Below are 12,537 nucleotides of genomic sequence, written 5' to 3'. Positions count from 1 at the left end.
CTGCTTTGCTGAGATCCAAACTATATCTCATCTAGGAATGAAAACATAAATTGTGGTGTTTCCTGTCGTGGCTCAGCAGTAATGAACCTGATTAGGATCCATGAGGATGCAGCTTTGATCGCTGGCCTCACTCAGTGGGTTAAGGATCCGGCATTGCCGTGAGCTGTGGTGTAGGTCACAGATGCGGCTCGGATTCTATCCCTGGCTTGGGAACTTCCATACACTGCCGGTGCGGCCCTAAAAAAACACAAGGGCAAACCCCTCACCCCAATAAACTGTACATGCTTTTTTCCCTTCTCTCTCCTGCTGGCTTACAATCATCAGGTTCTCCCCTCCACTCTTGGCCCCCACCTGCGCTCTCTGTAATCATAAAACTGCTTTAATTTTTCTCCCTTTGAAACTCTTGGTGAGCTAGTGTTTTCTCTGTTGCTTTACGACTTTTTTTTTTTTTTTTTTTTTTTTTTTTGGCTCTTTAGGGCTGCACTCACGGCATATGAAGATTCCCAGGCTAGGGGTCGAATTGGAGCTACAGCTACTGGCTTACACCAGAGCCACAGCAACTCGGGATCCGAGCTGCATCTGTGACCTACACTGCAGCTCATGGCAACGCCGTATCCTTAACCCCTGAGCCAGGGCAGGGATCGAACCCACAACCTCATGGTTCCTAGTTGGGTTCATTAACCACTGAGCCACGACAGGAACTCTGTGTTGCTTTATGACCTTTGCATCATGTTCCATAGTGTTTCTGGTCACTCTTAGGGAATTAAAGAAACCCTCTTTGTTTGTTACAAGGACAGTTTTAGCTCTTGGTTCACTGCCACTCTCGCCAACATTACTCTTGTCAGATATCTTGGTAATTTCAGTATCCACGTGAACAATTCCTCCTTTGACTTCCTTTCCTCCAGCGCACTTGTCTTCCACCATATCTCAGGCATTTACCTCTCTTCTACCCCCGACCCCGTGGTTATAACTCTAGTCCCTGCATCATCTCAATTTAAACCTATGTTCCCCTCTCTCTCCTTCTGGAATTCAACTTTGACAATCCTGTGACCGTCTCTGGACTTTCAATCCACTGACCCTGGTGCTTTTCTCTGTCCTTCAGCCCCTTCTCTCTTCTGCTGCCTGAGTTCCCCCAGTTTAATTCCAAAGGAAATCTTTTTTTGCTGTGCGCACGGCATGCAGAAGTTCCCCGGGGCCAGGGATCAAACCTGCGCCACAGCCAGGTCCTTAACCACTAGGCCACCAGGGAACTCCAGGAAACCTTTATAGGAGCTCAGTTGACTACTTTGGCTGTCCTCTTGTTTCACCATTCTCGCTTGGCTTAATAACAACCCTGGTTAAATAGGCTGCTGCCTGCCTTCCCCCTCAACCTCTGCAGCGGGAGGAAAATGCACAGCCAGTGGTATTGGTATTGCTTCAATTTCATGCTCACCACCCTCAGGTTGGCCATTCATGCTGCCCAGAAACCATCTTCCAGTCCCCTAGCCCACTCCCTCCAGCCCTCTCCTAGAAATTGTTACATTTTTTCCCCTTGTATCATCACATTTTTCACAGTTCTTTTTTTAAGTGCCCACAAACCACCTAGTTGTGGGAACTTTGCTGGGAATTGTCCTGAAGCATCACATTTTCTTTTTTTTTTTTTCTTTGTCTTTTTGTCTTTTGTTGTTGTTGTTGTTGCTATTTCTTGGGCCGCTCCTGCGGCATATGGAGGTTCCCAGGCTAGGGGTTGAATCGGAGCTGTAGCCACCGGCCTATGCCAGAGCCACAGCAACGCTGGATCCGAGCCGCGTCTGCAACCTACACCACAGCTCACGGCAACGCCGGATCGTTAACCCACTGTGCAAGGGCAGGGACCGAACTCGCAACCTCATGGTTCCTAGTCGGATTCGTTAACCACTGCGCCACGACGGGAACTCCCACATTTTCTGAAATCCATTTCCCTTCTTCACCTCACCCTGGGCATTCGCCTGTTGTCCAAACACGTTTCTCCTGTTTCCCCCCCCCACCCCAGCCCATCAGAGGTTGGTGGCCTTGGCTTCCCGTCACAACTCTCCCAGCCTTCCGTGTCCCCCAGGGCCCTGCGCCTGCTGGTCTCACTGTAGGCAAAGTCAAGTGCATGAGAACGTGAATAACTAGCAGCCTCATCTATGGAGCCTCTGCTATGCAGGGAGGCAAGCATCTGTTTTCATCATTTTATTAAATTAAAAAAAATACAAATAGGCATTTAGCAGGAGAGAAGCACTTGGCAGGAGGCAGGCAAGTTTGGGCCATAGCTTTCAGGCCCTGATTCCAGGAAAGGAAAGAACTGACCTCAGGGAGCCAGTGCCGTTCTGATGCATCTTGAATATATTGGGAACGGCAGGTCTAAACAGAATCTTTTCTAAGCATCGGTTGGTGGTTAAGAGCGTGGCCTGCGGAGCCCAGTGAGATGGGTTCAGATCCTGGCTTCTCTACTCCCTAAGTATGAGGCCCTGAGCGAGATATCTAACCTTGCTAGACTCCCCGTTCTTTCCTCTTTTTATTGAAGTATATTTGATTTACAGGCTTGTGTTAATTTCTGCTGTACAGCAAAGTGATACAGTTATATATACATATATATATATATATACTTAAACAAATTAAACAATTAAAAAATAAAACTATTGCGGTTTATCCTAGGACATTGACTATTGTTCTTATGCTGTAGTACAGTAGGACCTTGTTGTTTCTCTGCTCTGTGTATAATAGCTTCCATCTGCTAACCCCAGCCTTCTACTCCATCCTGCTCCCCACCCCTCCCTCCTTGGCAACCCCAAGTGTGTTTTCTTGTCTGTGATAGACTCACCTGGCAACCCCAAGTTGGTTCTCTTGTGTGTGATAGACTCACTCTCCTCATCTGTAAAATGGGAGTAGTACCTACTTCCTAAGCCCAGTGTGAAGAATCAAAAAGCCATCCTGTGTAAACGTACTCAGAACAAGGCCAGGTACGGATTAAATGCTCAATAAACAGTAGCCGTAAATCATTATTATATTTTCTTGGGAGTCTCACGATAGCCCTGGGAGGTATCATTATTCCCACATCACAGAAGAAGAGACTGAGGGTCAGAGAGGTTAAAGAGAGGCTTAAGACCACATGGACAGAAAGTGGCAGAGGCTGGGCTGGCGTGGAGATCATAGGACTCTTCTGATGTTTCACTGAGCATTTCAGAGCCCCCTTCAGTCTCTGGATGAAATGACTTTACCCTTGTCACAAAGATTCACATAGCTTCCATCTCCAAACATGCCCTGACCTCTCTCGGCAGATGGGACCAGATATTTACTGTAAAATTACATGGCCATGTTTGAATTTAGTTGGAGCAAGGAAGACCAATTAGCAACCGATTTGCAACCCTGGGAGGAAGGCAATAGTTCCCAGGTTGCACACTGTAATCCTGCTGGGGTGGGCATGCTGCTTAAAATTGTTCTGGCTGGAGTTCCCATCGTGGCTCAGCCGTAACGAACCCCACGAGTATCCACGAGGACGCGGGTTCAATCCCTGGCCTTGCTCAGTGGGTTAAGGATCCGGCATTGCCGTGAGCTGTGGCGTAGGTCACAGGCGCTGCTTGGATCTGGCATTGCTGTGGCTGTGGCATAGGCTGGCAGCTACAGCCCCTGTTCAACCTCTAGCCTGGGAACTTCCATGTAGCTTGAGTGTGGCCCTAAAAAGCCAAAAAAAAAAAAATTGTTCTGGCTCAGGTTCACCTTCTCTGCAGGGGGAAGAGAGTCATTTATCCAATGAGCAGACTTTGGGGTCAAGCTGCTGACAGAACTGAAGTACGGTTCACAAGGTCCTGACCCACTTTTTGGTTCAAGGGGTGACATTTTATAAGGTGCCCAGAAATGCTCTTCCAACTGTGATGGAAAGTGTCGTGAGGGGCGAGAAGGAAAGTGATGTGTGTTCTTCTCGCAGGCTGGAGAGACAGGGATGCTATTTATCAGAACCGTTGTGTGAAAGGAATGCACACAGAGAACAGTCCCCTTTCTGGGAACATCTCTCCGTAGTCCCTGGGTGGAGAGACTATGAGGAATCCCTTCACTGCCGATGTTTCAGAAGGCCCCCGAGTATATACACGGCTCGTATTGTACTGCCAATGGTATTGAGAATTTTCCCAGGCACCTGCCGTGAGATCGGGAAAAGGCACAAGTGTAGTCCCTGATCTGACCCTCCTGAGCCATGAGGGCACAGTCACCTCTCTGAGCCTCAGTTTCCCTTCCTGTTGAAGTGAATAACTTGTGAATTCTCTCTCTCTCTCTTTTTTTTTTTTAGGGTCGCACCTGTGGCATACAGAGGTTCCCAGGCTAGGGGTCCAATCAGAGCTACAGCTGCTGGCCTACACCACAGCCACAGCCACGCAGGATCTGAGCAGCATCTATGACCTACAGCACAGCTCACGGCAATGCCGGATTCCTAACCCACTGAGTGAGGCAGGGATCGAACCTGCGTCCTCATGGATACTAGTCGAGCTCGTTTCTGCTGAGCCACAATGGGAACTCCAGGAACTTAGGTTCTATTTAGACCCCTCCACCTTTTAGGATTTTACTAGTCTGTGAGTCCAGGGACCGAAAGTTCCAAAGTGGGGATGCTCCCTCATAAAATAGCAAAGATTTGGGTCCTAGAATCTGCAATGCCGTTAGCAGGACCCAGATCTCCTGGAGCAATTTTTTGACTCTGTGGTTTTAATCCACCTCCTTCAATTGCCTGCCCTCACTCAGTCCTTTCCCCCAAAGCCTCGCTCCACCACCCAGAGTTCTTTTATTCCACAAACGTTGACTGAAGACTTTATTCCCAGCTGTATGGCTGCAAAGATGGCTAGTTTCCCATGCTGGGGAATTCATGGTGAGGTAGTGAAGTCCAGACTTGCCAGAACTTCCTTTCTTAAACTGGTGATTTCTCAGAGTGTGGTCCTTGGAACAGTGGCATCGACTTCACCCAGGAACTTGCTAGAAATGCTCTTTTCAGATGCCAGCTTGGACTTACAGAATCAGAAGCTCTGGGGGTATGGCTCGCTGATCTCCGTTTTTTTGTTTTTTGTTTTGTTTGTTTTGTTTCATTTTGTTTTGTTTGCTTTTTAGGGTCCCACTCGAGCATGTGGAAGTTCCCAAGCTAGGGGTCGAATCAGAGCTGTAGCTGCCATCTTCTGCCACAGCCACAGCAACACTGGATCAGAGCCACGTCTGTGACCTACACCACAGCTCATGGCAACACCGGATCCCTGACCCACTGAGCGAGGCCAGGGATGGAACCCGCATCCTCATGGATACTAGTCAGGTTCATTTCTGCTTCACCACAAGGGGAACTCCCTGATCTTAGTTTTTAACAAGTCCTCCTGGGAACCGGAAGGCACCCTGAGTTTGAGACCCAGTGAACCGACCCCAAAAAGCTGTGGAGCCGTGGTTCCGAGCTCTCAGTATGTCCTGAAGAAGCTCTGTCACCTGGGCTGCCGAGACTTGAGGTTTCCAGCTCCCAATCACAGCTGTCTTGGCAGCTCCAACACTACTTTGAGCCTTTCTCATGTTTTCGTAAATGCCAGGCGTTGTGGAAACTGTGGGTTGTTTCAATGGGAACTAATCCAGTTTAGCGTGTAATTGCCCCTGGTTCTCCCAGGCTTCCCTTGAAATCGATTGCAATGCTTGCTAGGATGGTGACGCCATGACTAAGACCCACAATGAGAATCCCAGTGCCAGGGGGCCCCCCTGCTTCCAGAGATCTCTGGAGGAGGAGAATTCTTAGGGGGTCTCCCTCTGCCCTTTCCCAGGAGCCTTTCATTAATATCCTTGTCCAGGGCAGGGTCCAGGCCTGGTACTGGTCCTCAGCAGGTGATATCATCTTCCCTACAGTAAGTTCAGTCCCATCTCAGTGCTGACTGGCCCCTGTGTTCTTTCCTGGGATCCGCAGGTCTGTCATGCATTGCTCTGACCCCAAGTCCCCTGTTGCATCATTGGCACTTTTGTGAAAATTAGAGAAAGGCCACCTCTCCAGGTGCCTCGCAGGGTGGACTCAGTGCCCGGGGCTCAGGGTGGGGCTGGATTTCAGGCCCTGGCGATCCCCTGGGCAGGTGCCAGCGTGTGGTACCAGCTACACAGCCAGCAGCAGCAACCCTGCCCCTACCCAGGCTGGGCCTGGTGGGGGTTGCTGAGGAGGGAGGGGCATGGGGAGTGGTGTGGGGGAGGAGCGCCACCCACGTGACTCCCACCTATTAGGGGTTCACACATGCTGGGCCAAGGCTACGCCCTTTCTCCGCAGCATTTCCTCAGTGGCTCACACACACCCAGTGATGTGGGTGTTAGTATTCTCTCCATGTGGCTTTTCTTTTTCAAAATTGTAAGAAATATTCAGACTCTTAGTACCATCATGTTCCCATCTATGCAGTGGTTATGATATTCCTAGCTCTGTACTAAGAGCTGGTTCTGAAAATCAAGTGAGACCAGAGTCATGAAAGCTTTCTGGAGTAAAGATGTTAAAACACCCTGCAGGAGTTCCTGTTGTGGCGCAGCGGAAAGGAATCCGACTAGGAACCATGAGGTTGTGGGTTTGATACCTGGCCATGCTCAGTGGGTTAGGGATCTGGCATTGCTGTGAGCTGTGACATAGGTTGCAGAAGCAGCTTGGTTCCAGTGTCTCTCTGGCTGTGGTGTAGGCTGGCAGTTGTAGCTCCGATTCGACCCCTAGCCTGGGAATCTCCATATGCCACGGGTGTGCCCCCCCCCCCCCGAAAAAACCCACCCTGCAAATGTCAGGGTTGATACTGATTTTTATCCCTGGGTCTTTAAGGGCAGGTTCTGGGGGCTCTGGTTTGAGAAACTCACCGTAAATCACACAGCCCCCAGTGTTAAGGTGTGTGCCACGGAAGGTTGGGTTCCTGCCATGATGCTGGCATGGGGGGTGGTCTCCTCCCCTAAAATCACGGGACGGGTTAGGCTGCAGCAGCCAAGGTGTGTGTGCAGGCACTCAGGGGCGAGGTCCAGCCTGGGGACGGGACGAGATGACCTCACGGGCCTTTCCACTGGCTCATTTTAATGACTTGGTTCACTCCTTTGTTTTTTGGCTTTCTCCCTCTTTCTTGCAGCTGTGGTGATAGGGATTTAGGGCAAGCATTTGAGATCCCTTTTCTAATCCCTGTCAAATCTGGATTTAGCTGTGGGAAGTCCAGGAAAGGGAGAAGAGGGGAAGGGCTGGGGGCCCCAGCTCAGTACCTCTGAGAAATTCCAGCAGGAACGCCCAACCTCCACCCTCCGAGGCTGGAAGCCTCTCTTCTCACTCATTCTTATGCTTTTCCCGGAATACCTTCTTGCTTGAGCGCTTAAGGAATAAGAATAAGTATGTTCTTTGCACGTGGTAAGGGGGAGATTTTGACATTTACTTTTTTCCAGTTTAACTGTGTCTTTTGTTGAAATGTTGCTCGGCCAAGCCGTTTCCACGACTGCGCCCTACTCCCCACCCCTGGTTGAGACTGAATTCCCCTCTCAACCAGATGAGTGCAACAATGGTCCGGATTATTCACCCTGCAAACTGCCTCAATGGAGTTTTTTTCTTTTTAAAACAATTGAGGAGTTCCCACTGTGGCTTAGTGGGTTACAATCCCGACTAGTACCCATGAGGATGAGGGTTTGATCCCTGGCCTCGCTCAGTGGGTTGAGGATCTGGCGTTGCCGTGAGCTGTGGTGTAGGTCGCAGATGGAGCTCAGATCGTGTGTTGCTGTGGCTGTGTATAGGCCGGCAGCTATGACTCCGATTTGACCCCTTACCTGGGAACTTCCATATGCTGCAGGTGCGGCCCTAAAAAGCCAAAAGCAAAAAAAAAAAAAAAAAAAAAAATCAATTGATGTATAGTTGATGTCAGTATAAGTATACCATATAGTGATACACAATTTTTAAAGGTTATACTCCATTTATAGTAATTATAAAATATTGACTATCCCTGTGTTGTAAAATACATGCTGTAGCTTACTTTATACATAATAGTTTGTACCTCAGTCCCTACCCCTATCTTACCCCCAACCGCCATCTCCCCACTGGTAACCACTAGTTTGTTCTCTATGAGATAGTTTCTTTTTTCTTATATTCACAACTTGAATTTTTATATTTCACATAGAAATGATATCATATCTTTCTCTTTCTGACTTATTTCATTCGGCATAATGTCCATCCATGTTGCAAATAGCAGAATTTCATTTTTTTTTTGCTAAGTAATATTCCATTGTATACATGGGCCACAGCTTCTTTCTCCATTCATCTGTCCATGGACATGTAGGTTGCTTCCACGTCTTGGCTGTTGTAAATAGTGCTGCAATAACATTGAGGTGCATGTGTCTTTTTGTTCTTTCTTGGGCTGCTCCTGCAGCATATAGAGGTTCCCAGGCTTGAGGTCGAGTCAGAGCTATAGCCACCGGCCTACGCCAGAGCCACAGCAACAAGGGATCCAAGCCGCATCTGCAACCTACGCCACAGCTCACGGCAACACCGGATCCTTAACCCACTGAGCAAGGCCAGGGATCGAACCTGCACCCTCATGGTTCCTAGTCGGATTCATTAACCACTGAGCCACAATGGGAACTCTGCATGTGTCTTTTTGAATTCAAGTTGGATAGATGCCCAGGAGTGGGATTGCTGGGTCATATGGAAGTTCTCTTTGTAGTTTTTTGAGAAAGCTCTTTATAGTTTTCCACAGTGACTGCACCCATGTACATTCCTACCAGCCGTGTATGAGGATTCCTTTTTGTCCACACCCTCTTCACAAACTTCTGCCCAACTCCATAGACTTTTTATTACATAACTTCCCTACAGATAAGTTATGTAACATAACACTAATCATATCATGCCCATTACCTGCGGCCTCCTGTACAAATTTTTCAGTCTGAAATTAAAGTCCTTTTGCAACTGGCTTCAGGCTACTCCTTGATCCCTGTCAGGGACTCCTAGCAGTGCCGTCATCACTTATTCTCTTATCCCCTGTATTCATGGCATCCTGGGCTTTTGTTCATGTGTTCCATCTCCATGCGCCCCTTCTTTCAGTCCAAACACTTCGCATCCATAAAGCCAGCTCGTGTCCCATCTCCTTGACCCCAGCCCACTAATATCCCTGTTCTCTGAACATGTAGTGTCAGCACCCCATAGTTTCAAACTAGTTATTCCTTCCTTGTTCCATTAGTTAAGTCTCCCCAGGTGACCTGTAGGCTCCTTGACATGTGTCCCTATCCTACGCTGCTTCTATGCTCCCCGCATCCCAGCCAAGCTTATGTGCTGTGCTGTAAATAATTTAACCCTACTCATGTATTTGCCCACTTAAAAACCCTGCATGGATGACTTTCTAGAAATTGGAGTTCATTTATCTTGTGAAAAGAAATAGTATCTGGGAGCTCCCATTGTGGCTCCGCCTTTTAAGAACCTGACAAAGTGTCCATGAAGATGCAGATTTGATCCCTGACCTTGCTTGGTGGGTTACGGATCCGTCGTTGCTGGGAGTTGTGGTGTCGGTCGCAGATGCGGCTTGGATCTGGTATTGCTGTGGCTGTAGCCGGCAGCTGTAGCTCCGATTGGACCCCTAGCCTGGGAACCTCCATAGGCCACAGGTGAGGCCCTAAAAACAAAAAAAGAAAAAGAAAAAAAAAACCCAGTTATCTGTTTGTAGCCCAAACGCACACTTACCCAGTCATCCCAGATCCACCCTTACAACTTTCTCGAGGGGGAAAGAACAGTGATGAGGATGGGAGATTTGAAAGGTGCTGCTCCTGCCCTAAAGTTTTTGCAGCAGGAGCCCCGCTGGGCCCTTGACCCCCCTCTGATGCATTTGCTTCCCTCCTCTCCCCAGAGAGCTCCTGTGAGAACAAGCGGGCGGACCTGGTTTTCATCATCGACAGCTCCCGCAGCGTCCACACCCACGACTACGCAAAGGTCAAGGAGTTCCTGGTGGACATCTTGCAGTTCTTGGACATCGGCCCCGATGTTACCCGCGTGGGCCTGCTGCAGTACGGCAGCACCGTCAAGAACGAATTCTCCCTCAAGACCTTCAAGAGGAAGTCGGAGGTGGAGCGCGCCATCAAGAGGATGCGGCACCTGTCCACGGGCACCATGACCGGGCTGGCCATCCAGTACGCCCTGAACATCGCCTTCTCGGAAGCGGAGGGCGCCCGGCCCCTGCGGGAGAACGTGCCGCGGGTCATCATGATCGTGACGGACGGGCGGCCCCAGGACTCAGTGGCCGAGGTGGCTGCCAAGGCCCGGAACACGGGCATCCTGATCTTTGCCATCGGCGTGGGCCAAGTGGACTTCAACACCCTGAAGGCCATCGGGAGCGAGCCCCACGAGGACCACGTCTTCCTGGTGGCCAACTTCAGCCAGATGGAGTCGCTGACCTCCGTGTTCCAGACCAAGCTGTGCAGTAAGTCCTGCTCCGGGGTGACTCTTCTCTGGGAATCACGAAGATGTGTTCGGTTATCTCCCAGTGTTGGTTCTGGGCTCCCTGGTTGCGGGGACTCTGCTGGCCAGGGCTTTTCCGCAAAGGCCGAGGTAGACACCGTGTTCTTTGGGGGCTTAGCTCTGGCCAAGGAGACATATTCAGGATGCAATTCCAGACATAAGCAAGGAGCTGTAGTTCTAACAGGGTCACCAAGGAAGAATATGGGGCAGGACTGGACCCTAGGCCAGGAGGCTCGGGGCGATTTCCCTGGGGAAGGAACATTTATTTACACGCCAACCAAACCACAGGATGAGAAAAAGTAGGCAGGTGAGGTTTTTCTCCAGCTCACTGGACTATCCTGCTATTCCCTAAGCTGGGATTCATGAGTTGGAGTAAAAGCATGGGAATGGGAGAGCAAAAAAAATACTATACTTTCTCTTGGGATTGTGTGGGATGTGGAGCATTTTTGGCTCACAGTGGTGCTAGCAGTGGAGGCTCTCTCAGCCCAGAAAGAGGCCCCGTGTACGGGGAGGACCAAGATGTGCTCCTGGTGGCTCCCCACCTGTTACGATGGCAGGTGCCTCCCGACCCCTGCAAGGACAGGCCTCCTCAAGTCCGGGAGCCTCGTTCCTCTGCTCTGAGGGTCTTCTTCCCCGTCTTGCTTTCTAACCCTGCTCTCCACAAGGCTTCTCTCTCCCGTCCTTCTCGGACTCCTCCCAGTCCCCTCTGAGCAGAGCTCCTGCCTCAGTTTTCCCAGCAAATCAACTTGCCTTCCATCTCCCCACTTTCCTGCTTCTATCTCTGTCTTCTTCATTTTTTTTTTTTTTTTGTCTTTTCAGGGCCACACCCGCGGCATATGGAGGTTCCCAGGCTAGGGGTGTCATCGGAGCTGTAGCCACCGGCCTACGCCACAGCCACAGCAACGCCAAATCCGAGCCATGTCTGCCACCTACACCACAGCTCACCACAATGCCAGATCCTCAACCCACTGAGCAAGGCCAGGGATCAAACCCAAAACCTCATGGTTTCTAGTCCTATCCCTGTCTTTTCTTCCTACTCCAGGGGGGCAGCGACCCAGGATGCCAACCCTGGCTCCATGCTAGTCCCTGCAAACAGGAAGCATACCTCCTGACCTGGTAAACAATGTTCAGTCCTGCCTTGCCCACCCAACTGGTCCCTGTCACCTCCAACTGCCATGCTGCTTTGATGGGAAAACAAGTATCTATTCTGAAATGACTAGGATATCTCTGGAGTATGAATGGAGAGTGAGCTTAAAGATCAGACTCATCTCCAACTCCCCGGGAGCAGGAACCTGAGGACCAGTTCTCAGAATGTGACAAAGCCTAGAAAACTAACCCCCACCCACCCACCCACCCCTTGCCCCTTGGAAGCCTCAGAAGGAAGAACAATGTGCTTCTTTTTTTTTTTTTTTAATTAGTTTCAGATTTAAAAAATTTTTTTTATTTATTTAGGTTTTTAGAGCCCCACTTGTGGCATATGGAAGTTCCCAGGCTAGGGGTCAAATCTGAGCTACAGCTGCTAGTCTACGCCACAGCCACAGCAACACAGGATCCGAGCCACATCTTCAACCTATACCACAGCTCACAACAATGCCAGATCCCTGACCCACTGAGTAAGGCCAGGGATCGAACCCACGTCTTCATGGATACTAGTCTGCTTCATTACCATTGAGCCACAATGGGAACTCCCAAATTTTTATTTATTTTTTTTGTTGAAGTAGAGTGGATTTACAATATCATGTTAGTTTCAGATGTCCAGCACAGTGATTGTTTTCTTATAGAAACTAATTATTTTTTTTAATTTTATATAAACTTAATTTTTGAGTTTCATTGTTTTGACTGGATGTATACCCAGGAGTGGGATTGTAGGATCATATGGTGGCTCTATTTTTAGGTTTTTTTTGCATTGTTTTTTTTTGTCTTTTTGCCTTTCCTAGAGCTGCTCCTGCAGCATATGGAGGTTCCCAGGCTAAGGGTCTAATAGGAGCTGTAGCTGCCGGCCTGCGCCAGAGCCACAGCAACGCGGGATCCGAGCCACATCTGCGACCTACACCACAACTCATGGCAACGCCGGATCCTTAACCCACTGAGCAAGGGCAGGG

The 12,537-nt window shown here is 49.5% G+C and overlaps 1 protein-coding gene across 6 annotated transcripts in view; it reads left to right on the top strand.

Moving 5' to 3' along the window:
* The window catches only part of MATN2 (matrilin 2), a 170,598-nt gene that overhangs the window by 53,753 nt on the left and 104,308 nt on the right, over nt 1–12,537 (top strand). For all 6 annotated transcript variants that reach the window (XM_021089069.2, XM_085022004.1, XM_021089067.2 and 3 more), the window contains exon 3: nt 9,828–10,397. In XM_021089069.2, the coding sequence (XP_020944728.2) occupies nt 9,828–10,397 (570 nt within the window). The remainder of the gene's footprint in view (nt 1–9,827; nt 10,398–12,537) is intronic.

Source organism: Sus scrofa, chromosome 4 (assembly GCF_054392235.1).
Source record: "Sus scrofa isolate SSC_HxYL_T2T_F1_AM1 chromosome 4, Sscrofa_HxYL_maternal_Yorkshire_Landrace_v2.0, whole genome shotgun sequence".
Lineage (NCBI taxonomy): Eukaryota > Metazoa > Chordata > Mammalia > Artiodactyla > Suidae > Sus > Sus scrofa.
The sequence above is the reverse complement of the archived record's forward strand: the minus strand, read 5'-3'. Positions and strand labels throughout refer to the sequence as shown.